The sequence below is a fragment of the Balaenoptera ricei genome, chromosome 13 (assembly GCF_028023285.1).
Source record: "Balaenoptera ricei isolate mBalRic1 chromosome 13, mBalRic1.hap2, whole genome shotgun sequence".
Classification (NCBI taxonomy): domain Eukaryota; kingdom Metazoa; phylum Chordata; class Mammalia; order Artiodactyla; family Balaenopteridae; genus Balaenoptera; species Balaenoptera ricei.
Genome location: NC_082651.1, coordinates 10581557 through 10609194, shown reverse-complemented (window position 1 = coordinate 10609194; position 27638 = coordinate 10581557). Strand labels below are relative to the sequence as shown.

Below are 27638 nucleotides of genomic sequence, written 5' to 3'. Positions count from 1 at the left end.
GCTTGAGTGGAGACCTTCAGCATTATTCACGGTCCCCAACCCAGATGTGCTTCAAAATCCCCCAGGAGGGAAAACAGGTGCTTGGGGCTTTACTCCAGACCTGCCAATTCAGGTGCTCCAGAGGTGAGGCTCCAGCAGCTGTGACGAGCAGTGTGAAAAACAAACGCGCGGCGGTGTCTGGAATGCTTGTGCAAGCCAATGGAACACCAGCCCAGAATGCCAAAATTTCTTTTTATGAGTGTTCCTGTAACTCCTCCCTCTCCTGAAATCCTCTCTCCTTTCAGGTGGTCCTTGTTTCCCCACCCAGTGCCTGAACATCTCACCTTTGCCCCACAGGCTGCCTTCTTACTCACCTCTAACTCTCACACTTACGTTCCCTTATGTTGCCACCCTTGTCTCAGCAAACTCCTACTTAGACTGCCAAGCCTAGCCCCCAAATTTCTTCCTTTGTGAAAGAGATCAGCCCTCTAACAGATGTTTGGGGTGCGGAGCACGTCTTCTCATTCTTCAGAGATAAGGCTGCCCCCCCCCCATGACTAGGTCTGGTCCCCAGCGGCCATCTTCATACCCTGACATGAGCTGATGGAAAAACTGACCGCATATGAATGAAACAACAGTTCTCCCCGCGGCTCTGGATGCAGGTGAAGTACCGCCCGAGCCTCCACCACCTCCCGCCCAGGGGAGGAGCCTGGGTCCCCACTCGTGGCCTCACCCAGCAGCTCGATGGCCTTGGTGGTCCCGTACACGTCCATCACGGCCCAGAGCGGGGCGCCCATGAGCACGCCCTTGCGCAGCAGGAGCCGGGGGCCCGCGTTTACCTGGGCGAAGAGCCGGCCCAGGCGGTTCACCCAGAAGCACACCACGTCCCCGGTGAGCCCGCAGCCGTCGGGCAGCATGGCCGCCCACGTCGGGCTCTGCTGCTCCAGGTCCGGGCACACGAAGGGCGGTAGGCTGGGCGCGGTCACCCGCTCGGGGTCCAGGCGCGTGAAGCCTACGCGGAGGCCGCCAACCCAGCCGCGCTCGTGAAACAGCACGCGCAGCGCCACGCGCTCTCTGGGCCTCACCGGCCGCTGGCTGAACACGATGCCGTCATGGAACGTGGCGCACCTGCGCGCGGTGCTCCGCTGCGCGTCCAGACGCACCTGCGCGCCCACGGCCTCGGCGTGGAAACGGACCGCCTCTCGGGGCATCGTGGCGTCTGCGGGGGCGGGAGGTGTCAGTGCGGGGCGGGGCGGGCCGGACCCACGGGCTGCAAAGGCCATCACAGCACCCCACCCCCTCCCAGGGGAGAGGGCGTTTCCACCAACCCTCGCTCCCCGGTGCCACTGTCCCCGCTCTTACCCCCCCCACCTCCCCCCAACATTAGAACCAGTGAGGAGCCCGCTTTGCCTGTCAGGGATCTTAGTTCCCTCGTAAATCTCCCCAAGCCTCAGTTCCCCTCCCGTTGGGATGTTGTAAAAATTAAAGGAACCGCAGTTCCTTTAATGGCCTTACCGGCTCTGGATACCTGGTAATGGCTATTATTGCCGTTAACTAGGAAGAGCAGGTTTTAGAACGGTAGACAGAATATGACCCTGGTTTTGACACATACACTTATACGTTTACTATATACATGTATATCTCATCTGTTTCTAGAAACAGCCTGAAAGGAAATGGGCTGACATGCTTTTTGTGGTCGTCTCTGGTGCTGTGTTTTCCTCTCTGCCTGTGTGACTTTCTGATTTTCCCACAGAGAACCCGCGTGACTTGTGAAGCCCATGGCCCCCAAACAGGGTGACTTTCTTGTCCTGGGAAAGAAGGTGCCTGGCAACTCGCAATCCGGTGAGGGGGCAAAGCCTGTTGACGGGGAGTCCCAGGTCAGCCCTTCAGAATCGTGGGCTGGGCCCAGCCAAGGCCTGGGTAGGCTTTGAAATCAGGGGACTTCCTGACCTGACTCCACTTGGCAGCCAGGAAGGGTAAGTTCCTTGCTGGGCAACCCTTTCTCTCATCCCCAGAGGCCTGGAGGAAGCTGGCGGAGCTTCCTGCCCCCAGAACGGCTCTTAGCTCCATAGGCCTTCTCTCTCTCCCCATACCCTCCTCCTCCCCTCCTGGCCCTGCTCTTTCTGGGTTGGAAGAGGGAAATAAAAAATTAAAAGAGGTGAATTCAGTCAAAACTTGAGCCAGGCAGTGGTTAAGAATCCGCCTGCCAATGCAGGGGACACGGGTTCAAGCCCTGGTCCGGGAACATCCCACATGCCGCGGAGCAACTAAGCCCGTGCGCCACAACTACTGAGCCTGCGCTCTAGAGCCCGCAAGCCACAACTACTGAGGCCACATACCACAATTACTGAAGCCTGCGCGCCTAGAGCTCGTGCTCCGCAACAAGAGAAGCCACCACAACGAGAAGCCCGCGCACCACGACAAAGAGTAGCCCTCGCTCTCAGCAACTAGAGAAAGCGCACGCACAGCAACGAAGACCCGGCGCAGCCAAAAAAAAAAAAAAAAACTTGAGCCAGACCCCAGCCCCAAGGAGCAAGGCCCCTCCCTCCTGGCCCTTCTCTCTGACACCCACATGCCTGCAAGGTTCCAGCCCAGCACAAGGAGGGGAGGCTCCTTCTGGTCAGGCACAAGGGACACCCTTAAGGTCACAGTGAATCCATCCCTGACCTCCAAAGGCCAAAGACAAGCCTGGCATGGTTCCCTCACCCAAGGTGTGAGGGACAAGCGCTCACCCTGGCTTGGGGGGCCTCTGAACCCACCCTGCTATCCAAGCTCACCCCTACCTCACCCTCACCCACGCCCCTGCCCATGCCACCACCCCTTCCGGGAATGCCCTGGTCTCTCCCTCCCTTCCCAAAGGGTTGGCCCACCAACCCTTGCTCCTCCAGGCTGTGCACCAGCAAGGGAGGCCCAGAGAAGGCACAGATGGTGACCAGGAGCCAGAATTGAGGGTCCTGACATCAGGTGGACCTGTCCTTGCATCCACTCAAGTTGCTGGGGCAGCCAGGAGACCCTGTGGAGGGCAGTGAGGACCAGCACCTGGATTCTAGCCACGGCTCTGCTGCTGACCTAGGCAGGTCACTGCCCCTCTGGGTTTGGTCCCTTATCCACAGTGGGAATGATATGCCTGACAGCCCAGGCCTGGAGTCTCCAGGTACTTGTCTGGGGATCCTGAATGTGAGGACTTCAGTGCCCACCTGGACAGGCATCGGGCTGGGAGCGGGGGGCGGGTAGGGGCTCCTGGAGGGTGGGGGCCACCCCCCTCACTTGGCTGGGTCACCGCCCATCCCTGACCTCTGTTGGTAAAAGACCCGGTTCTCCATCTCCTGCCCCGCACACTAAGGGGACGCTGTGGCCTCAGGTGAGGCTGGCAGAGAACCATGGTGCCTGGTGACCTTGTGGTTTGTGCTTCTGGCAGCTCTGTAACCGGCAAGGTGTGTTGCTTGGCCCCCAGCCTGCGGGTGAGGAAACTGAGGTCCCAGGGAGAAATGGAACTCACCCAAGGTCCCACAGCTCCATGGGGCAGAGCTGGGACCCCTAGTCTTCCACCAGGCCCCCTACACTCTACCCTGTTCCCACCCCAGCCATTCTTCTCTCTGCAAAGCAGGATCCAAAGGCAAATGGGTCATGTGGGTCGTCGCATCACTGCAGGGATTCTGGACCCGAGTCACTCAGCCTCTCTTGGATTCTTGCAAGGAAAGGAAGTTCGCTACCTCACTGCCTCCTAATAGTTCACTACCTAGGTCAGCCCAGCCTGCATCAGAAACTCCTCCTGAGCGATATTTACACTGACTATACCTCTACCTCCCGAGACTTCTTCCCCAGCGATAACACAGAGCACCCCCTCTGCTTCTTGCACTCCTGGTCCAGGGACCAAGCTTGGGGCTCCCACTTACCAGCCTGGGAGCAGATCTGAGCCCCCATCAGCCTGGGGTCCTCGGACACTGGTCCCTGGGTCTGAAGAAGGCCAGTGGACAGGTTTTCAAAGGATTCAGCAGGTCCCCTTGTCATGCGCCAGGATCATATTACACTGTTGATGATTAATTAGAGATTGCAGTCACAGGTTACCATATCCAGGGAATTTCCTGATGACTTCCTCTGGCTTGCAACAGGCCTGCTGCAGCTGGCTGGCCTGGAGGAAGCGGGGACTGAGGAGATGGCCTGGGTAGGATTTGGCATAGATTTCTCTCTTACTTTTGGCCAGTTGCTCTCAACCCGGCTGTGCATTATAATTGCCTGAGTCACGTTAATGAGTACCTGTCCCCAGACCTGCCCCCAGAGACCTCGATCCCAGTGGCCTGGGGTGGGGCCCAGCACTGGCATTTCTAAAAAGCACCCCAGGGACTTCCCTGGTGGTCCAGTGGTTAAGACTCCGTGCTTCCACTGCAGGAGATACGGGTTCGATCCCTGGTCAGGGAACTAAGATTCCAGAAGCCGTGCAGCATGGCCAAAAAGTAAAAAATAAAATAAAATAAACAAAAAACAAACTAATAAAAATAAAAGCACCACGGATGATTCTAATGTACAGCCAGGGTAGCAATGATTCACTGCTACTGACCCCAGCATACAGGAGGCGCTTAATCAGTGTTGGTGAAGTGGACTGAATTGAATTAGCTGCATTCCAGGACCTGTGAAGTTGCCCCAGGCCCGGGTCTCCGGCAGAGAGGAGAGGGCCCAGCAAGACGGAATGGGAGAGATGTCGATTGCTCCTCAGCTTTGCTGGAGCTGGAATTCCACTTCCCAGAATCCCCCACGAAACGCAGAGAGTCCCGCAGGAGGTCACGCCCAAGGCCTTGCTTCCAGGGTGGTAGAGGTGGAAAAGAGGTCAGAGATTTTCTACCCCTTCCGTGAGAGAAACTGAGGCTGGTGGCGGGAAAGTGGCTTTTGCTCTAACAGAGCACTTCTCAGACTGCGATGTGCACATGAACCTAGCGCGGGGATCTTATTCAGATGAAGATTGATTCAGAAGCTCTGGGGCACCTGTGGGATTCTGCTTTTCAAACAAGGTGGTTCTGCAGACCCCACTTTAGGTGACAAGCCCTAGGTTAGTCTGGAGGCAGGCGGGTACCCTGGCCCTTGACCTCCAGGCTAAGGCCCTCCCAAGACCCTGGATCAAGGCCATGATCAGTGACTGCTCTGAACTCGGCTGAAGGGGTGGATATGCCCCATGCATGTCCCAGAAGGACGTGGGGACAGTGGTGCTGTTGACTGGGCCGGGGAGTTTAGGGGGCGTGGGGAAGGGTGGGTGTTTGGAGACCCGGATTCTGTCCCCTGTGTCAGTTTGCCCTCTCTTACCCTCCCTGGGCCCTGGTGTCCCCGTGTGTAAAATGGGAAGCCCAGATGAGCTGGTCTGTGGGTCCCTTCCAGCCCCCATGTGCCGTGACTTTGGTCCTGGTGACCGTTGCTTGGCCCCAGTTGACTTCAGAAGATGTTGCTGTGACCCTGGACCTTCTCTTCCACACCAAGCCCCCTGCCAGGCTCTCTAGAAACTGTCTTGCAAAGGTCAAAGGCAAACTGGTGAGAAGTCAACAGCCATCACAGTGAGTCCACGGCTGATGGTCCTGTTGGCCCAGCCTGAGGGATCCGGGCTCAGGGCATCCCCTTGTCTCTGGGCAGTGCTGGAGCCAGAGAGCCTGCCTCTTCCCCGTCCCCCTCCCTCACCCGGTCTCCGCCTGTAGGGCTGGCGTCAAGAGCAGCTTGTTGATAAACCACATTCCCATCAAAGAGATAGTTATGGAGTCTTATCAGGGAAATCAGGCCTTGAGCTTCAGCCCATCAGGAAAATTACTGGACAAGCTGCAGACGTCAGGCTGCCCAGTGCCAGCAGGCTGAGGTGGTCAGGACCTCAGCTGGGCAGGCGTTCTAAGAACTGAAATCCAGGGGATGGGGATGCCCAGGCCGCCCCTCCCATCACACACTCCGCCATTTATTTATTTAACAAACACTACTGTTCTAAGTCCAGTGCTGTATTAACTTGCTAATCCTCATGGCAAGTTCTTGAAAAGGTTCTATTTATTGCAGTCATTCTCATTTTATAAGTGGGGAAACTGAGGCACAAAGAGGTGAAGCAACTTGTTCACAAACACAAGTGACAGACCAGGGCGTGGCCCAGGCTGTTTGGCTGGAGAGTGGGTGTCCTGCCCGCCATGCTGTGCCGCCTGCACCATCCTCTTTCAGGCCACGGCTCCTCTGGGCATTTTAACGTCTTCCCCATTCAACTGACACTAGTAGGGATAGTTGCTGACTGGTTGCCCGAGTGTGAGGCAGAGGCCATCCCACGATGGAGACTGCACCCTACTCTCCCTTCCAGGCCACCCGCCTGGCCGCAAGGCCTCTGCAAACGTTTGTTCCTGGAAGGCAATGACTGGCCCTCCAAGAGAAGGGCAGTCTCTGAGGCGCCCCCTGCTGGCTGTAGCCGGTACGGCAGGAGGCGCGAGCACGTGAGCCCTCAAAAACAGGATGGGCGCCCCCAGGACCAGAGGTCAGAGGGACTGAGGCTTCTGAGACCTCTGCCCCTCTTCCCCCCACCTTGAAGGTCCCCACAGTCCCTCCCTCCCCACCCAGGGTCCCCTCACTAGCAGTCAACCCTCAGTTTGCCCAGACCCCCGTCATTACAAAGGGCTGTCCTACAGGTCATCTCCTAAGATGCCTCAAGTGCTCTGAGAAGCTTCTGGACAGCTGCTTCAGCCTCCACCACACAGCCGAGGAAGCTGAGCTCTTGCCCAGGGTTCACGCCAGCCTTCAGTCAAGCAGAAGTGGGAAGCCAGTGGGAATCCAGACCAACCTGGGACCCCGACAGGCAGCCCAGCCCCTGGTGTCTCCTGCCTTCAGGGCCCTGAGGCCCCTTGCCTGTGCTCAACTGTTCTCCGTCAAGCCGAAATTTCGGACGGCAGGGGGCTGCCAGGCCTGGGGACCAGCCCCTAGAACAATCAGGGCCGTGTGCACAGGAGGCAGTCAGCAAGGATTTGTCAGTGCGAAACAGTGCAGTGTCGCAGTTTCTTTAAAAATTGTCCATCAGCTTACCTAACAACCCAGCGATTCCACTCCTGGGTGAATACCTGACTCTGATTTTGAGTGAGCTGATGAATGGTCGTGCATCCACACTCCCTTGGAAAAACCCCCGCCCTGGAAGCCAGAGGGCTTGGCTAGCACTGCCACCTGGTGGAGAGAAATGGAACTGACCGTGGATCTAATACCCTGGAAGGAAATGGTTGGGACCGCAGTGGCTCCCACCTGTGTCCCTCGGCAGTGGCTCTCTCTGCCCACTCGCTTCCTGCCAGTGAGCCCCCAGCACTTCTGGGGGTCAACCAAATCCTCTTGGTCAATAGCTGGACCCGACCCAGAGGTCCAGAGGTCAGAGAGGGAGGCTAGGGTGTGCCCGCAAAGTAGCCAGCCCCAAGTTAGGTGTGTGCTCTTGCGTCCACACACTTCTGTCCCGTGCAGGTCTTCCTGGGCCGTGATTTTGCTACAGCTTCCACTGCCCTGGGCCCCCTGGCTCCTGCCGTGCCAGCACTAGAGCACCCCCCATCCTGTGAGTGTGATGCGTGCCGGAGAGGGGAGCCGGGGTGGGGACGGGGGAGAGGAGGCACCGCTGTGAGGCCAGTGTGGCAGCCCAGAGGTGAGGGAAAGCGGGAAGGGAGAGGCATACCCTCTCCTCTTTTGGTTTCCTGTTTTCCTTCTCCCTGTGCCTACCTTGGGGCTGATAGGAGGACTGAAGGGTGAGTGCTTAGCACAGGCAAAGGAACTGTCAGTAAATATCAGCTCTTACCATTAAAGGGGCAGTAAGGGCCTCCCCTTACTGGAGGGGACATCAGTGCCTTTCCTGGGGCCTTGCGAGTGCCCTACGGTCTTCCTGCTGTGGGGCAGGGTACCCAGAGCCCCATGTGAGCTCTCTGGGGAGTGAGTCACCAGCACTGTGCATCTCCAGGGCCCTGAGGACCTCTGACCCAGCAGGGCCAGGGCAGCCCCTGGCTCGACCAAATCTCCCAGGCAGGAGCACCAGCAGCCCAAGCTGGTGGATTGGGAAGGGAGTTATATACGTGCCAGGACACAGCCGAGCAGGAGGGTGAGGGCCAGCCGTGGGCCCCACAGAGATGATTCTAAGGAGACCCAGCCCCATTCTGGAAAATAAAAAAACATAACAATTGCTGGCGCAGAGGGAGAAAGTCCAGCCAGCCATCGTGAGCAGAGCAGTGGCCCACGTACGTTTGCACGAGCCCAGCGTACAGCATGGGCAATGTCCACCCAGGAGAAAAGGCCCGGCTTGGAGTCTGAGTGGACAGTACCCCACCGCTCAGCCCAGAAATCCCCCCTTCCATTTAGAAGGCCAATCTAGCCCTTATCCCCAAAATGATCTTAGACAGAACTTTGGAGAAACCAACATGTCAGGGACAAGCACAGGAATAAAGGCCCTCAAAGGACACGGAGAGGGACGTCAGAGACATGGGAGGTGCAAGGAGCGTGACATCCAGAAGCTAAGGATGGGCCGAGAGGGAGGAGCAGGAGGCTGCCAAGCTCAACCCAGGGGTCCGGCGGGACCACAGCTGGGAAGAGGCCATTGGGTTTGTCGGGAAGGAGGTCAGTGGTTGGAGAGGAGGGGTGCAGGCGGAAGCCAGGGGCAGCTGCTGGAGACATGGATTCGTATGTGTACCTGTATCTGATAGGCTGTGATGGCAGCTGCCCTTGACAGAGGCTCAAAATTGCTCAAGACTGAGGTTCATTTCCTTCCAAGTCCAAGTCTGGAGGTGGGGACTCTGCTCTAGGAAGCCATCATGGGCCAGGCCACTTCCAACTTTTGCTTATCCTCCCTGGGGTCCTGCTCCCTCCACGTGGCCCAGAGTGCTTGCCCCATAGCCATGGGCCAGCAGCAGGAGGAAGGGGCCCAGGCAGGGCACAGCTTGCCCCTTCCCTTTTAGGGCACAGCCAGGAAGGTTCACACAACCCCTTACTTCAGCTCACCTCCCACTGGCCACATCCAGCTACAGGGACTAGGAATATAGCCTTTATCCTGGACAGTTCTGTGCCCATCTAGGAATGGGGGCCAGCCATTATCCTAGGAGAGAAGGAGAGAATGGATATTGGAGGGGGAGGAGCAATCACAGGGTGCAGGGAAAAGGGGGTGGCAGCCAGGGGGAGCGGTGAAGGGAAGAGAGAGCTTTGAGCATGGAACACCTGCGAGCACGGGTGCAGAGATGGGACCCCAGATGTCCAGCACCAGAGTGGTCTCCGGCCTATTCTGTCTCCCTAGGGGCCTCTCCACCCACCCCTTGAGCTTTCAGACGCAGGATAAGAACTGACCCATCCCCCAGGGATGAAGGGGTTAACAGCAGGGTGTCTCTGCCCTCGCTGGGCTGTGCACCCATTGACTTCTGCTGCCTCTCTCAGCTTCCGATTATGTGTGAAAACGTGATCGAGGGAAGGAAGACAGGTCCTCGAATTCTGTCTTGTGGGTCTAGCTCGTCCTGAGGGTTGATTTTGAGGGCGGGGTGGGGGGCTTTTTGGTAACGACTGCAGACAAGTGCTCCAGGCATCACCCTGCACTTCATTCTCTCCATCTGTGAGAGGACATGCGTCCCTCGTGTGTGGCCTTACCAGGAACTTCGTTAACTCATTGAGTCCTTCAGTGGGACAGTCAGCAGACCTTCCCAGGGTCCTGTGCTAAGTACACAGGATAGCTTTGTGCCATCACAGGGTTGGGTCTCTGCCACCACTGGCCGTGTGACCTGGGTGCGTTTCAGACGGGGAAACTGAGGCTCAAGCTTGAGTAGCTAGTAGAGGTTACACCGGAACTGATACCAAAGTTCTCCACCCTTTTAATAATTCTAAAATAAAGATAACTAGTCACCTGAGTAAATGTCCCACAGGCATTTGAAACATGTGCAAAAGTTCAGTACATGGAGGGACTTCCCTGGTGGTCCAGTGGTTAGGACTCCACACTTCCACTGCAGGGGGCCCGGGTTCCATCCCTGGTCAGGGAACTAAGATCCTGCATGCTGCATGGCACGGCCAAAAAATAAAAAAATAAAAACCAAAAGAATGACGCTTTCAAAAGTAGAAATGTGTACAATAAATTCTACTATCAAGTGAAATTTAAAAAAAAAAAAAAAAAAAAGCTCAGTACATGTTCTTGGCACCAGGTATTTTTGTAACCACATTTCCTTGTTCTCAGGTCTGTTCCGGATAGATGAGATGGCTAAACCTTAGGCTTCTGGATAAGCAAGGTGTTGCCTCTTTGGATGGAGCCTGTGTTTGTGGGGCCCATCTGTGAGCTCCCCCAGGCCTCACCCAGTGCGCTGCGCTACTCAGAGCTGAGGTAAAACTCCTGACCCCTCTCTTTAGGTCCAGAGAGGAACCCAGTGCCTCCCCTCAAAGGCTCCAGGGACCCCAGGGAGAGGTTAACAAAGCACCCTCCCCCTCCCCCCAGTTCTTGCCCATTGCCTCCTTCTGCCGAATCCTCCTCCCCTGTCTCCTTTCCTGTGGAGGTTTTCTTCCCTGTAGCCCAGCACACCCCAGATAGGCTCTTTTTCTTTGATTTTACTCGGGTACCACTGACCCAGGCATTTGTGAGCGACTTGAAGGTGGCGGTCACCGGGTGCGTGATGGGAGAGCAGGGATTTACAGCGCTGCTCGGCACAAAGAACAAAGTTAAATCAAAGCCCAATCAAACAGTATTTTCACGGTCCTGTTTCTGCCCCTGGGGTGTCTCACCGTTCTTACTTTACAAGCCGCGACCTCCCTTCATACACCAGGCCTTTCCGCCCACTCCCACACCTGGCGGCCTGCAGGATCTTAGCTCCCCAACTAGGGATCGAACCCATGCCCCCTGCAGTGGAAGTGCGGAGCCCTAACCACTGGACCTCCAGGGACGTCCCTACCCCCAGGCCCTTTATTCTTCCCCTCTCCTCACCCTGCCGTCTCTGTTTATTTCTCACGCAGAGATGTTCAGCTCTCCCTCTGAACCGATACTCTCCCCAGGACCAGTTTTTCAGGCCCCCAAACCCCCCCACCAGGTACTCCGCCAAACACCAAGACCACTGCTTTCAGGTTTTGGCAACACCACGGACGGAAATAACACTGAGAAAACACTGAGAAATTCAGAATAGACGTTCGAACCACAGGAGAATTTGAAAAAAGTGTGGGGAGACACCCCGGTATTGAGTGTACAGAGAGGACTGGGTGTCAGAATTGAGCTTTGACCCTGGCCACACAGGGTCAAGAGGTATGGCCTTAAGAAGAAAAGGAACTGTGGGACTTCCCTGGTGGCTCAGTGGTTAAGAATCTGCCTGCCAATGCAGGGGACACGGGTTCGAGCCCTGGTCTGGGAAGATCCCACATGCCGTGGAGCAACAAAGCCTGTGCACCACAACTACGGAGCCTGCATGCCACAACTACTGAAGCCCGTGTGCCTAGAGCCCATGCTCTGCAACAAGAGAGGCCACCGCAATGAGAAGCCTGCGCACGGCAATGAAGAGTAGCCCCCGCTCGCCGCAACTAGAGAAAGCCCGTGCCCAGCAACATAGACCCAACGCAGCCAAAAATAAATAAATAAATTTTTAAAAGAAAAAGAAGAAGAAAAGGAACTGAGACCGCTATATAAGCTAGAACCCTGGAAAGGCTGCCTATCAGGAAAGAATCTACTCAACAACCTAGGCAATGGACAGTGAATCTGGTTTTACCTTATGGCTCTGGGTGGGAGAAAAGATTCCTGGGAAAGATCAGAGCTGAAAACCCAAACTGTCCATGGAGGTGGCATCCAAACTTACACTCTCCATGGGGCGAAGAATTCCCAAGCTGAAAAATTTACACAAAAATGCTCCCCTGATGAGCCCTTGGAGCAGTTGGCATGAAAAAATACAAAACAGACCTCTGAGGCCATTGTCACAGCCCAGGACACATAGGACTCCCACAGAGCAAAACAATCTCACTGAAGACGAGCTCACAAACACCAATTAAATTACACAAAGAAACTATCTACCATGAAAGAGAGTCAGCAGTACAGCAAATAGGAAAATCATCTCTGAGAACTTGTGGTAACAGGACAAGCTGAAAGAGATCAAATCGGTATGTTAAAAATTAAAAATGTAAAGGGAGGAATAAAAATGACAGTGAAAGAGCAGGATACTATGAAAAAGATTTGAAAAGGATGAAACAGATTTGAAAAGGAAGCAAGGAAATGAAAGACATAGACGTTGAATTTGTAAACAGATTGGACAGGCAAGCCAGCAGATTAGACATAGTCGAATTGACTGGAAGGCAAATCTGAGAAAATTAATCAGAATGCAACACTCTGGCAAAGGACTAGAACATTTGAAAGAAAGGTTGAGACACAGATGATAAAATGATATGGTTCAATATACAACAAATAGAAGTTGCAGAAGAAAAAATCAGAATGAATGGGTCAGGAATAATATTTGCAATATTCAAAGCAAAAATGGATGAAAAATTTCTAGAATGGAAAAAAAGGCATGAATCTTCAGATTGAAGAGGCACACTGAGTCCTAGGCAGGAGAAATAAAAGTCAATCCACATAGGAGAAAAGGGAACCCTCTTGCACTGTTGGTGGGAATGTAAATTGGTGCAGCCACTCTAGAAAACAATATGGAGGTTCCTCAAAAAATTAAGAATAGGGCTACCATACGATCCAGCTATTCCTCTTCTGGGTTTTTATCCAGAGAAAACGAAAACACTAATTCCAAAAGACATATGACCCCCATGCTCACTGCAGCATTAATTACAATAGCCAAGATTTGGAAACAACCCAAGTGCCCATCAATGGATGAATAAAGATGTGGTTTATGTGTACAATGGAATAGTACTCAGCCATAAAAAACATGAAATCTTGCCATTTGCGACACACGGATGACCTTGAGGATCTTATGCTAAGTGAAATAAGTCAGATAGAGAAAGACAAATACTGTATGATTTCAATCCTATGTGGAATCTAAAAACAAACAAACAAAAACAAATTAAATGAATAAACCAAACCAAACAAAAACAAACATGTAGATACATAGAACAGAGTAGTGTTTACCAGAGGGGAAGTGGAGCGGGGGAAGCCAGGGGCAGGTGAAGTGAGTAAAGGGGTCAACTGTATGGTGACAGGTGGAAACTAAACTTTTGCTGGTGAGCATGCTGTAGGGTAAACAGAAGCTGAAATCTACATTGCCATCGGGTGGGCTTTGTGGAGCGAGAAGTGGAGAGACCGGGACAGACTGAGCTGGAGGGGGACCCTGGAGGGACTGAACACAGATGAGGATTAGAGAAAGCCTTTGTCCCCAGCCCAGAAACCAAAGCCTACGGTGTTCCGCCCTGGGTCTGGAAGACCCTGCCCGCCCCAGGGCCGGATGCAGCTCTGCCCGGCCCTGAGAAGAGGGCAGGCTGTCAGCCTAGAGACCCCATGGGGCTGACTTCTCACACATGAATCTCACTGTCTTCACATCAACACCAAGAAGTAAGTGCTCCTATTTTACAGGTGAGGAGAGTGAGTCCCAGAGGCAGAGTGGCACGCCCAAGGCCACACGGTAAGGGGCGGGGCTGGCAGCTGATCTGACTCTGAGCTCATTCTTTTCATCAAAGGTGGGCGCTGTGCCTCCTACTCATGGCACCAGCAGCCTCCTCGGCCTCATCCCGAGGGGGGCAAGTGGCTGGAGCAGCAGGGGTCAGACCGGAGAGCAGAGGGCCCGGCAGGGTGGGGTGCCTGGTGGCCACCCTCCCTGTCTATGGCTGCCTCCTTCCCCTCCACAGATGGCAAGAGCTCGGGCTCCTGTAGGCTCCCCACTTCAGGGAAGCCCCCTCAACTTCTCAATCTGACGGCCAGTCGCAAAAAGCTTCCCAGAAGGCACCCGGCCAAGACGGAGACCTGGACCTCCCCAAACACCCCCAGCACCCCCTAAACTTGCTGGGAACCCACAGCCCTCCCGGGGCCTTCACCCCAGAGCTTCTTTCCTTCTCAGTGGTCAGCCAAGGCCCCCCATTCCCTGTCTCTTTCCCAGCTGGCCCTCAGCAAGGGGGTGGGTCCTGGGTCGTGTGCAGGGAGGATGGGAAAGGATGGGGGTGCGATGGCATGATGGGAACGCTGAGCCCCAGCCCTGCACTCTATCTGTGGACCCTTTTTCAGATAAAGACAGCATTCAGGCTCCCAACAGACTGAGAGTCCTTGGTTCGTTGCAGGCAGCCCTGACTGCACTGGCTTTTATGAAAAAGCGGCAAATCATAAGAAAACCATCTCCTTGGGAGGACTTAGTTGGGACAGAAATGGCAGATTGATGCCAGTTCTGGCCAATCGCCACATCAACTTGTACAGAATGCGCAATGGATTCCAAACCATAATCCTAAATACCTGCAAAGAGCCTCAGCCGACCAGCCGCTCCTTTGACTCACTAAGAACAATAACAACAGTGAGGGCGGCTCCATCGCTCGAGCACGTACTTGTCTTTCTAGTGCCTTTCACAGCCTAGAGAGGCAGCACTGGGTGCATTTTACAGATAAGGAAACTGAGGTTACTGAGGTTAGGTAACTTGACCAAGGTCACATATTTAGAAAGTGGTGGAACTTTTCAAAATACTCAGTTGGGGAAATGCTCATCATTTGTAGAAAAAATTTCAACAAGGCCTAAGAACACAGGTTTCCAGTTAACCCTCAGTTACCCAGAAAAGTCATTTCCCCTACACACACACGCCTGTGTGTGTCTGCACGCACTTGAATTGTCTGATTCATAGAGTTCTTGATGAACAGGCCAGACCGCAGTGGGGAAAATGTACAGAAACCAGCAACTATATTCTCTGAATTCAGTCGTGTGCTTGGAGATCCCCAGGTAAAAGGTAACAAAACATACCTCATTCAAAGCAAATGTCAGGGAAAGGATAGGAAGCATGGGCCACCATCAGGGGCACAAGCATTCATTTGGGTCCCCCCTCCAACCCCTTGCTCTCACAGGTGGCTGACCCGGGGGCGATGGGCCACCTACCTGTGCTCACTGTAAGGCTGAAGGAAAAGCAGGAGACTGGTGGATACAGGCAGAGCTCAGCCGTCAATCTGCTGTGTGGCTTTTCTGGAGCTTAGTTTTCCCATGTGTAAAATCATCAGTCAGCAAACTTTTTATGAAAAGGGCCAGATAGTGAATATTCGGGGCTTTAGATCTCAGTCACATATTCTTCATTTTTGTTTGTTTTTTGTTTTTGTACAACCCCTTAAAAATATAAAACCCTATAAAAATGGAACCAGGCCAGAGAGGCTTCCCAGAATGTACCAGAAGAAGGCAGAACCACCTCTGCTCCCCGCCATCGTAACTCCAAGTTCTCACTCGGCCCCTTAAAATGGAGATGCTCCCAGCTTTTTCTTGGCAGCCAGGTCTCTCTTCGCCCCTCTGGATTAACAGTTATTCCCCTGCTCTAAAGCACTGATTAAAAACAAAAACCAGCCAAGTCTTCTGTAAAACGGAGGCTTCGTCCAGGGGTTGGCCACACTCAAATCCCTCTGGGGGATAACAAAACTGACAAAGCCCAGTGACAAATGGCCTCAGAGTGGGGAGGCCATCCAGGGGCTGAGGGAACCACAGACCGTCCACCCGACGGTGGAGGGGCAGCTGCTACTCAGGCCCCATCAGGGCACTGTGGCTGGTGAAGCAGATCTGATTTTAAGAGAAGTCCAAGATCTAGAATTTTATACGGTACTTCCCCCCTGCGCCCCCGTTTTGTTTTTGTTTTTTTATGTTGACAATTAGATCAAAAACAAAACAAAAAAACTGTTGGGAGTCTTGAGATAAAACTTCTCTGGGCCTTATTTGCCTGAGTCTTCCATGTGCACCTAATCAGCCAGCCCCTCCCCAAACAAAAGAGAAACCTCAGGGAGTTATATGATGACCCCAGAACCCTGTCCTTTGGGAGACTCCCCTGTCCAGAGGGCTCTTGGAAGTGGGAGCATTCACAGGAAGTGATCCCTGAGGTCTCTTCTCTCCTCCCTCCACAAGGCTTCCTGGACTGGGGGCAGCCCCGGCCCTGCAGCTGGCAGACAGCCTGGTATTCTCGGTCACCCCTGATCTCCACTTCCCTTTCACGGGGTTAGAGTTAATCTGAAACAGTGACCGCTAAACACAGAGGAAAGATGCTCCCGGTCATGGAGGTGGGCCCGACAGTTGATGCGGGAGCATGTTGGACGTGCAGATGTGTGCATGTGTATGTCTCCACCGCTGGCCAGAGCACGATGTTCTAAAGGGGAGCTGCAGGAACCCCAGACTTTCCCACAACACAGCAACCACAGGGAGGTAATGCCAGGTTAATGCCAGGTGTTCTGATGGGTCAGTGGCCATGCTGACCCCACCCTGCCAGCGCTGCCCATGAGCCTGTGTGTGTTGGGTGGGGGCGGGGGGGGGCGGGAATCTGTGTCCTCCTCACACGCTCAGCTGACCCTGCATGACCCTGACCTTGGACATGTTCTGTGCTTGTCCTTGTGTGCTGTGTGCACCAGCCAGGCCCTCTATGCCACAGTCATCTTGCTGTCTACAGGGCTCTTCCTCAGAAGGCCAGCTGGCCCTGCCTGGGAGCTCACGGCGGTCCTGCTTACAGGGCGAATTTTGTGCTGAGTCGGCGAGCTGGGCTGCGGCAGCAGTGCAGCAGAGGCCAGGCCAGGTGTTCTGGGTGGCCCAGGAAGATGAACGATCAGCATCTCCTTGCCACACCTGTCCTGAGGTCAGAACGAACTTGGGTCCAACAGGATCCCTGAGCCAGAGAGTTTCTGTGACTGCAAAGGCTGAGGAAGCTGAGTTGGAAGGGTCAGAATCCAGTGGGCCCCCCAACCCACTCCCTGCTGGGAGTCCAGCCTGAAAAAACAATGATTAGCTACTACTATAGAGCAACGTTTCTCTCCCTGTTAATGTCAGTTCAAAAAACCTTGTTAATTTGGGCCTCACTGTGTCCACTAGGATGCTGGTCAGAGGGCAAGCCCTGCTGAGCCAAGGGGCCTGGCAGTGAAATCGAGGGGAGGGGGCCAGTGTCGGGGATTTTGAACCTACTTGAGGGGTTCTATTCAAGTTGGTTTCAAGCAGGTCTCTAGAATAGGAAGCCAGGCGTGTTCTAAGAGGAGATAGAGGTCCCAGAGAGTCAATATGAGACTCCCAGAATTTTTTCTGAAAAGCTTCACATCTCTACCCCCAGGAGGGTGTGCAAGGATTTGCAAGCTGGTGGAGAAGGAAAAGTAGAAGGAACAGAGGGTGGAAATGCACAGAGGCATGAGGGACTTCTTGAACGACCTGAGAAGGGCCTACTGGGGCAGGAGAGGGAGGCCTCACTCACCTCTGACAGAGAGCCCCAATCATCTGGGCCTCAAGGAGGGTCGGGGAGGGTCCTGGGGACCCGGCAGAGCCTGTGGGGCTGGAGGAAGCACCCTCCCCTCAGTCCGCCCTTTCTGCCTTTAGCCCCCCTGGTCCCTTTTCTGGGGAAAAGAGGAACTACTTGGGGGCCCGGGGCTTTCAGCGAAGCCCGAGGGGCCAGCGATGCTCCGGCTCTGCAGCTCCCTGTCTGGCAAAAATTTGGACCCCAGAGAAATATTGGCGGCCTTGGCTAGCCGAATTATTCTTTCGGTTTGAACCAGCTCCCCCTTTTGACTCAGATCCGCTGAGCAAGGAAAGCGCTTTCCGAAACCCCCGCCGGTCTCCCCTGGCTCAATGCGCCCGGGGGGAGGGTGGCCGGGCCGCGCCGCGCCGCGGGTCCGCTCGGGCAGCGCTCCCCGCCCCGGAACCCCGGCTCGGCTCCCCGGGGCGGCGCCCCCCGCGGACCCCGCAGTCCCCGCGCCCGGGTGGAGCGGCGCCGAGGGCGGGCGCGGCGGGGGCGCTCGCTTCCCGGAGCAGACGAGGCAGCTGTCCCGCGTCGGTGAGGACCCGCGCGCGGGCCTGGTTGGAAAGAGAAAGCTGCCCATCACTTCCCCAAAGCACGTGCTTACGGCACCAAAATAGAAAAAGAAAAATGCTTGGAAAGAATTCGTTATTTCCAAGCAAGCATCGAAATCACCGTTCCGGGAAAAACCAGTCTTGTGGGACTTCCTTACACTAACCGAACCGTTCAGAGTTGTTTTTATTTCAAATTCCGCGAGCGGGTGGGCATCGTGATCCTTTTAGGGTTTAGCCCTCAGGCCTCCGTGCCTCACCAGCGTACCCTAATATTTTCGAGCCCCCATTTCAGATGCTGGGGTCACAGGGCTGCCCAGCTGTTATTTTGCAGTTTCTAGCACAGCAGGCCACTAGGAGTTCTGCTTAATGCTCCTGCCTCTGACTCACAAGGGGAGGAGGGGATTTCTGAGCTGTTTCAAAACTTAACCAGAATATTAGGGGTTTCAGGCAGCCCTTGTTTATTTAAAAACAAAAAAAAAAGCCCCAAAGCCAACAAAATATGACACATTGACACATAGAAACATAAGGAGGGAAGCTGGGGTAGGTAGAGAAGGAACACCCTGTCTGCTACCTTGGAGCAGGACCTGAATCCCAGGTTTCCTGTGCCCCTCCCCCAGCCCTGGCTCCCCCCATGCCTTCTGCTTTGTCCCAGGCTGTGGATAAGAGCTAACATTTATGGAGATCTTCCTCCCACCAGGCACAGTTCTAAGCTCTTTATAAGAAATAACTCATCCAGTGTACATAACTGCACTAGCAGGTGTGCGACTGCACTAGCAGGTGTGCGGGCTTTTATTATGCCATGCCCACTTTATAGATGAGAAAACTGAGCATGAAGAACTTAACTGATTTTGGGCACTCAGTCTTCGTATGGAGAATGCCCATCACTTTCCCCACTCCGCGGAGGAGTCAGATCCCTCTCAGCCACAAGGAGGCCTCACTCACCAGAGTGAGGCTAGGGGGTGTCTGGAAACTCCCTCTTGCAGAGTTCTGTGGGTCAGGGTCTGGGAGACTCTGAGTCCCCTAGAGGATTGAGCAGGAGCTGCCCAGAGTGGAGTTCAAGGCCCCAGATCCTACTCGCGGCTCCACTGAGGGTCCAGCAGCAGCAGGGATACCCAGTGTAGGGGCTCTGATCCCAGCTGCCAGCCTGGGGCCAGAGGGATGGCATGACCACCAGACCTGTAGAGCTACCCGGCCCGGGGGCTCCAGAAAGACGGGAACATGTGTTACCTCAAGGCCAAAATATCACAGACTATCCTGCCCTTGAGAATTAGGAAGTGCTGCCCTGGGGAAGGGCTGGATGGGTACATGGTGATGTGAGGAAGGCAGTGCGAGGAGGTGGGAATAGATATCCTGCCCCTTCCTCTTCCCTTCTTCTCCTGCGTGTCCTTCATCCCCCTTCTGTGGACCTCCACTGAGCACCTACTTTGTGCCTGCCCTCTGTGGCCTCTCACTTCCTCCTCTTCCTTCCCAATTCCTTTATTCACCGGCTTTAGGATCTCCTGAACCTACTGCGGGAGCTCAGACAAGTCCCTTCCATCTCCGAACATGGGTCTCCTCTCTGGAAGAGCAGAGGCCTGGGGCTGTGGCCTGCCAACAGCATGGTGCTGGCTGATAGGAAGGACCAATCCTCACTGGGGATAGGCGCTCACTAGATGCTGGCCAGTCACATAATGGCATGGGACTGACCACAGGAGCCTCACTGTGGCAAATGTCAAGCAGAGGTGTATGCTGGGAGCGCTGGGACACAGAGCTGGTGTGGATGCGTGCTTTGGAGGGAGCCTTGAAGGATGAGCAGAGGTTCGTTCTCTAGGTGGATAAGGTGGGAACTCCCAAGCCAACGAAGGGCACTTGGGCAGAGGGAACAGCGCGTGCAAACACTTGGTGTCGGGAACAGAGCTTGGGACACGGGGAGGACAGTCCTCCCAGTGTGACCGTATTGTCAGATTTGGCAGGGAGGGGTGGACGCCAAGCTACCACCATGCCCAGGAGCTGTCCTTACCCCAGGTCGACGCCCAGGGAAACCACCTACATGCAGCCCTCTCCCTTCAAATGTGGCCTGGTAGAGCCTGCTGAGGCCAAGGCAGGGAGAGAAGGCAGTTGCAACAGAGCAAAATCTCACAGGCCAGCCCCATGCTGGAGACACCGAGGCACAGGTGGGCAGCTGAGGAGAGGCGGGGGGGCTGGACAACCATCTGTCCCCTTTCAGCGTTCCCAAGGTAGGCCTAGGTTGTGCCCCAGATGTGGAAAAGGAAGCCTCAGGGGCTGTGGGCTCTCAGGTGAGTTACAGTTGAGTGTGTATATGTGTATGTGTGCTTCTATGTGTGAGCGACAGGTTCCTCGATATGCAGGATGCATGTCAGATACACAGGTGTACACGGGTTTGAACACATGCTCCTGGGTATGCAAGAGCAGAAAGGATGTACACTAGGTGTGGGGAGAATTTGAGCTCTTGGTTGGCAGAGTGGGAAGGAAGGAGGGCCTGGGGTATAGACAGGACCATTTAGACCTGAGTTCCCCTTGGGTTCTCCCTGCCAACAAACATTGTGGGATGTCGGGAAGGGACGGCAGCACCCCACGCTCCCCACCCCGTGGCAGTTTCATCACCAAGAAGATGAAAGCAAAAAAAAAGATGAAAGCAGAGGCCTGACCTTCAGGTATGGTGTGGGGAGAGGTGCAGGGAGAGCATGAAATTTCTAAGCGATCTTGAATTCTTAGAGCCAATGTTCTCCAGACAACCCCAAGCCTAGAAGCTTTTTTTTGGCTATGTTGGGACTTCGTTGCAGTGTGCGGGCTTCTCATTGCGGTGGTTTGTCTTGTTGCAGAGCATGGGCTCTAGGCGCACGGGCTTCAGTAGTTGCGGCACGTGGGCTCAGCAGTTGTGGCACGTGGGCTGTGGAGCACAGGCTCAGTAGTTGTGGCGCACAGGCTTAGTTGCTCCACAGCATGTGGGATCATCCCGGACCAGGGATCGAACCCGTGTCCCCTGCATTGGCAGGCAGATCTTAACCACTGCGCCATCAGGGAAGTCTAGAAGCTTTCACTGTGATATCAGCAAAGTCCCACGAGTTCGTTTGGGGAGCAGGAATTAGAGCAGCAACGCCCCCCACCCCACCCCAAGCCTAGGCTTCCAGCACTGAAGGGGTTAATGGGGCCCACTCAGATTGGAGAGAAATCATTTACCTTGAGCACAATTTCTCCCAGCATTCTGGCATCCTGGCCAAACCCTAAGACCCCAACTGGGGACCTCAGGACCTTGAAGCTGCCACCTGCAAACACAGAAAACCTGATCAGATGGGGAGTCTCAGGGCCCAGCCCAGGTCACTAAGTCCAGGGCTTGGGGTGCACACAGGGCAGCGCTGTGCAGAGGAGCCAGCAGTGTGACCAGGGCTCGGTCCCCTGGTGTAGGGAAGATGCCTGCTGTGCTAAGAGATCGTTGGGTTTGGGGGGGCGGGATTTAAGTATTTACTTCTTTCTTCCACAGGCTCAGAAGTACGTAGAATCTGCTTGGTCGGAGGCTATTTTCACATAACACCACCGACACAACAGAAGGTGTTTGTTGAAGGCCGTTATTTCTAACCCTCACAGTAATCTTGCAACGTAGGTATTGCTAAACCCATCTTACACGTGGGAAAATTGAGGACTAGAGATGGTGAGTCACTCACCCAAGGTCACCTGAAAGTGAGGGCGCCAGGATTGGGGAGCAGTCAGCTTGACCCCAGAGCCTCGGAGGCTCCTGTTCCAGTGGACTGGCTGAGCGGGAGTGCAGCCTCCTGGGAGGTCGTGAACCTCTCCATGCTTCCCTCTGTCCTTCGGTGAAAAGGGAATTTCAAAAGTGCCCAATTCGTTGCAAGAGTGAACGTGTGTAAGGAGCTTAAAGCTGGGTCTGGCCTGCCTCAAGCATTCAGCTGTAAGCTTGAGTTACTCTCTACTGCTTTGGGGACTGGTGTGAGAAGCCAGTGGGAAGACTCTGGGGCCCAGTAGCCTTATCTGCCAAGGGTCCCAGGTTAGGGTCACCGAGGGGGAGATGATACCTGTGTCTGGCTCATGGCCAGGCCCCAGTTCATGTTGTTGGTCCTGGAGCGGGGCTTAGGGGGCAAGCTCTAGAGGCAGCCTTTTTTTTTTTTTTGGCCACACTGCGCAGCATACTGGATTTTAGTTCCCCGACCAGGGATGGAACTTGCGCCCCCTGCAGTGGAAGAGTGGTGTCTTTTTTTTTTTTTTTTTTAATATTTATTTATTTATTTGGCTGCACCGGGTCTTAATTGCGGCATGCGGGATCTTTAGCTGTAGCATGCAGGATCTTAGTTCCCTGACCAGGGATGGAACCCATGCCCCCTGCAGTGGAAGCACAGAGTCTTAAACGCTGGACTGTAGAGGCAGCTTCTTGATCAGCTCGCCCTACCCAAATTCATCACAATCCTGACCTCGGGATGCCAAAATCCTTGATGACTCCTGCAGTCTAGGGCAAAATTGGCACCTCCGTGAGGTTCGTTTCACACCCTCCAAGTGTCCCCAGACCTTTGCTCCTGCAGCTATCGAGATATGAACTCTGGAATCCGGGAGAAAGGGGGGACACTGAAGACAAGGGAACCCCAGCCCCGTCTGGCCTAGGCCCCTGGCCCTCATTCACCTTGCAGGACCGCCCCCACAAGGGCACCGATTCTCCTGAGAGGAGGCAGCCCCAAACCTTCCTCGAAGCCCTTAACAATGAGGTAAACTGAGGCCTGGCGGGCCGCTCCCCCCCCATCCTCTAGCTGGCTGCCAGGCCGAGCCCAGGGCCCAGCTGTCAGGGCGCTGGCGTCCAGCCTCCGCCCCGGGCAGGGCCGAGCGGCGGAGGCGCGCCAGCCGCGCCCCCTCCTGGCTGCGCTCCCGCCCCGGGCCCCTGGAGCCTGCCTCTCCCCCTCTGATGTAAGCTGATATTTTAATTCTCTTACAAGCAATGGTGTTTAGAGAAATGACTTAACCGGATTACTCATCGTCTATAATGACTTGGCCTGGCTTCGAGGCTATTCCTAGACGTGACGCTTGAGGCTTTGATTCTTTCTTTTCTTTTGCTACTTTTTTTTTTTTAATACCAAGAAATGACAGCCTTGTGCTCGCACGGCCCCGCCCCTACACTCCCATCGCACGGCATCCTGGGAGACGTAGTTCTCTCCGGCCCGGGCGCGGGCCCCTCCCACCGCCCCCGCCCCCGCCCCCGCCTCGGAGTCCTGGGAACCTGCGGGTGGTAAGAAACCCTGCGGTAGGAACCCCGGTTGTGCCGTCTTTGGACAAGTTACTTAAGCGCTGCATGCCTCGGTTTACTCATCTGTCAAATGGGAGACAGTCATACGACAGGGATGAAAGGTTAGCGGAGATCTTATTTTAAGTAAAAGCTCTATACAGACCCCACGTTTTTTTTAAAAAACAAAAAAACAACCTTATCCAGTGCATTTGTACTGACCTCCAGTCTAGACTTACTATTTTGTGTCACAAAGAACCAGGCTTTGGTTATCCAGGTCTCCAGGGCTTAAGAGGGAGCTGGTCTACAGCTGGCCTTTCCTTACTCCTTACTCTGCGCAGATGAGTCTACGATCTCATCCAACACTTACTCTCTGCTCTTCGGTGTCCTCAACTGTAATATGGGCATAAATATAGTGCCCACTTCATAGGGCTGGGGTGACAGTAAATGAAATAATCCGTGTAAGATGCTTGGTGCAGTGGCTGATAAACACTGGTCAAAGGTACCGTCATCCCTCCCAGCACTAGGCCGTGGCTCAGGAACTGTCTGAAGAAGGAATGGCTGATTCTTGGCACCTGTGAGGTTGGCAAGAGCTATAGCTTTTGCTCCACGAGATCGGAGCTTTGTTCTGGTCGTGGCTATGTCCCCAGTGCCTAGCCCTAGCCCAGTGCCGGCACATAGCTGCGCCACAAATGTCAGATAAATGAATAAATGAAGAATTACCAGGACTTTCCCTGGTGGTCCAGTGGTTAGGGGCGCAGGTTCAATCCCAGGTCCAGGAAATAAGATCCCACATAACCCGCCGCGCGCTGCCAAAAAAAAAAAAAAAAAGCATTACCCCTGCTTTGCTGATGAGGAACCAGAGGCTCTGAGAGGTCAAGTGACTTGCAGAAGGTCACACAGCAGCTGGGCTGTCTGAGTGGAGATGAAAACCCACATTTTCTCTCTTTGTCGCCCTCCCTTCTCCCCCTCCCCCCAACACACATGGGAATTCGACTTTCACCCTTCAGGCTCTAGAAGCATAAGAATCTCGGGTTTCTACCCAGCTGGGACCCAGGCCCAGCCCAACAAAGGCTGTTGTTCCAGATTGGGCTGGAGGGCAGGGCTGGGTGGGGAGGGGGTTGGGGGGAGGGGGCAGCAGCCAGGTGCGGATGTGCTCCCAGAGTGGACAAAGCTGGGGAAGCTAGTGTTCACGTGCCCCCGGGGGGCAAAGTGACCAAAGCTCTCAGATCCCCCTCCCAGCGCCACCTCCCCACTCCCTCACCCCCGGCAGTTCCCCAAAGGCCGAAAGCTATTCTCGGCTTTTTCTAAAAGAGGCATTTGAAGCCATGAGCCAATTTTTTCCATTCCTGAGCTTGGGTATCGTCTATTTCGGGCGTTTGTTGTTTTCCATGAGTTGCGAATGCCACTATGAAGCCGGCCTTTCCTGGACAGCAAGCACGAGGGAGCGAGGCAGGAGCCAGGCGGGGCCGGCGGTTAAAAATACTTCCCGCTTCATTTCTCCTTTGAAAACAAAGCCCTGGGGGCCTTTTGCAACTGCCGAGCCTGGGAACGGAGCTTCCCAGAGCAGAAAACTGGCTGTGTGTTATTTCCTGAGTGTGCTGGATGGGTTTGTGGGTCCCAGAAGCAACAACACGGACTTGCTGTGTGACCTTGGACAACTCGCTTAACATCTCTGGTCCTGCTGGCCTCCTCTCCAAAATGAGGCCAGGTGGAAAGAAGATCTTTAATGGTCCCTCCAGCTCTGAGAGCTCTGGGATGAGGACCACCCCCGCCAGGACCAGGTTTTCTTCCTAGAACTGGGCCAGCAAGGGGTTCTTGGATTTGGAGGCAGGAGGTAGGAGAAAGCAGCTTTTAGCTCAATCTCCTGGACTACTTTGTGAGCTCTGGAGCCTTGTAAATGTTCTAAGGGGGTCCAGAATGTCCTCAGAGGATTCCCATAATTGCAAAAAGACCAAACACCACGAAGAGGGGATTTAAATAAAGACCCTGGTCGATCCATACCAAGTCACGCAGCCTAACAGCCAGGCGAGAGAACCAGATCTGTGTTCTGACAAAGAGGGATCTCCAAGATACACTGTTGGGCAAAAAAGCAAGTTGCAGAATGGAACAATTAGAATTGTATCACTTTTTAAAAAAACACCCATAAAACAAAGTTACATATTTTTCTACACCACGTATTTATGAAAATACATAGGGAAAGTTCTGGAAGCTTTTACCCAATCTGATAATAGAGTCCTTATCTCTGGGTCAGGGAGGGAACTGAGTTTGGAGTGGTGTCAGAGAGGACCAACTTATTTGTAATGTCTTTATGGGAGGAATGCATTCATTAGTGGTGCTTTTTTAAAAAAATTAATTTATTTGAGACTTAGAGAGACACCAAGACATTGAGGGCCTAGGCTACTTCTCTCAGCCCATCGTGGGCTGGGAGCTGATGGTTGGTAGATGCAGGAGGAGGGTGTCTGTGGGCTCGAGGTGGAGGTGTGTGAGATAGTGGCTTGACCAATGGATGTATTTATGCTTTTAGGGAAGCAAATGGAGATGTCATTCCTGTGCAAGATTTATTGGCTGTTGTAAATTATTTTCTATTGCAAACAGCTGCCGCAGGTGGCAATTAAATTTAGATCATATTGTTCCCAGGTTGGCACAGGCAGGTGTGGACTTGCTGAAGCTTTGCACAGCAGCCACTGCCTGTAAGAGTGTGCTGGGCTGCCCGGATGGCAGAATAACTCTATCCCGTGTGGGATGAGCTGCTGCTTTGTCAGGCAGTGAGTCTATCCAATCTGGGAGGGTGGGGTTGGCCTAGATTGGGATGGTGAGGGCAGTGTCCTGGTCTCCATCCTGAACCTTGGGCAAACAATCCTTATAGAATGGACGAGGGAATACCCTGGTGGTCCAGTGGTTGGGACTCCGAGCTTTCACTGACAAGGGCACAAGTTCGATCCCCGGTTGGGGAATTAAGGTCCCGCGAGCCGTGCAGCACGGCGCCCCCCCCCCCAAAAAAAAAGAATGGATAAAGCTACCTGATGGCATTCCACATAGCATCTGCCACCACAGCCTCAGCTCTCCTGGAGAGAGCTTGTAAACTGGGAAGTGGGGTGCACTATTATAATCACCATTATAACAATTGTTCTAGGCCGTTACTATTGTTGATGATGTGTCTGTTACCGAATCTACAAGCACTGGCTTTTACAAACCAACCCATTATGGGGTAGACAAGGGAGCCCACAGTGTTGTTCACTCTGGGCTGAGCCTGGAGAGTTCTTCCATCTCAGAGCCAAAGGGTAAGGGACAGGGTTTCAGGATCACCAACATACAACCCTGGTCCATTTGTTTAGGGTGATGGCTGGGCAGTAATAGATGCAAACCTGGTTGGTGGGTGCCTGGGTACAAGGGCTCCTTAACCATCTGTATTTCCAATCTGCGCCTTGCTCCTGGATACCAGGCCTCAGTACCAGCTACCACTGGACATCTTGCTGACCCACCATGTCCTCACCAGCACTCAAATCTTCCCCCTTGTGCTTTCTCCTCCTCAGGCCGTGGTCCCTGATTCAGTTAACAGCACTGCCAAGAGATGAGGGAAACGGTTGAAGGGGCCTGTACTGGAGCTCTGATGCCTGGATTTAGCTCAGGCTCCACCACTTACCAGCGATTTACTTGAGCTGATTAATCCTCCAGAGCCTCAATTTTTTTGTTTTTTGTTTGTTTTTTGGCCGCAAGCCTTGTGGGATCTTAGTTCCCCGACCAGGGATGGAACCCATGCCCCCTGCATTGGAAGCGTGGAGTCCTAACCACTGGACCGCCAGGGAATTCCTGAGAGCCTCAGTTTTATCCTATAAAATTAGGAAATGCATAGAGCTGTTTGTATTAAAACTAATCAATAAAATTGTGGGTGCCTACTCTTGTGTTAGGAGCAGGGTTTAAGTCCTAGCTACCCACATGCTGAGACCTTAGGCTCTTTCTTCAAATTGAGGTAAAATACATATTACATAAAATTTACCATTTTAACTATTTTTAAGTGTACAGTTCAGGGACATTAAGTACTTTCATATTGTTGTGCAACCATCACCACCATCCATCTCCCAAACTTTTCCATCTTGCAAAACTGAAACTCTGTACTTATTAAACACTAACTCCCTATTCTCCCTGCCCCCCAGCCCCTGGCAACCACCATTCTACTATTTGGCTCCATGAATTTGACTCTAAGTACTATAAGTGGAATCATACAGTATTTATTATTTGTGTCTGGTCTATTCAAGGTTCATTCATGTTGTAGCAGATGTCAGAATTTCCTTCCTTTTTCAGGTTGAGTGATATTCCGTTGTATGTACAAACCGCAGTTCACCCATTTATCCATCAATGGACTCTGGGTTGCTTCCACCTTTTGGCTATTGTGAGTGATGCTTCCAGACCTTGAGCTCTCAAACCCAAGCCTCGGTTTCCTCTTCTGTGACGTCAGTATGGCTGAGTTACTTCTCCCTCCAGCAGAAGCCCTGCTGCAGCTGGCTCAGCATCTCCTCGGGCCCCCATTCCACCCGAAGCCTCACCCCTCCAAGC

At 53.9% G+C, this 27638-nt stretch overlaps 1 protein-coding gene across 4 annotated transcripts in view; it reads right to left on the bottom strand.

Annotated features, from left to right (window-relative positions):
* Window positions 1-23845, bottom strand: part of NEURL3 (neuralized E3 ubiquitin protein ligase 3) — a 44611-nt gene extending 20766 nt beyond the window's left edge. For 2 of the 4 annotated variants that reach the window (XM_059942461.1, XM_059942460.1), the window contains exons 1-4: window positions 23805-23845; window positions 21041-21126; window positions 3876-4009; window positions 713-1198 (exon numbers count right to left, since the gene is read on the bottom strand). In XM_059942461.1, coding sequence (XP_059798444.1) covers window positions 713-1198; window positions 3876-3990 — 601 coding nt within the window. In that variant the 5' untranslated portion in view covers window positions 3991-4009; window positions 21041-21126; window positions 23805-23845. Of the gene's footprint in view, window positions 1-712; window positions 1199-3875; window positions 4010-21040; window positions 21127-23320; window positions 23383-23804 lie in introns of those variants that run through there. The other 2 variants (XM_059942458.1, XM_059942459.1) reach the window with 2 other exon arrangements.
* Between the last annotated feature and the right edge of the window lie 3793 nt (window positions 23846-27638).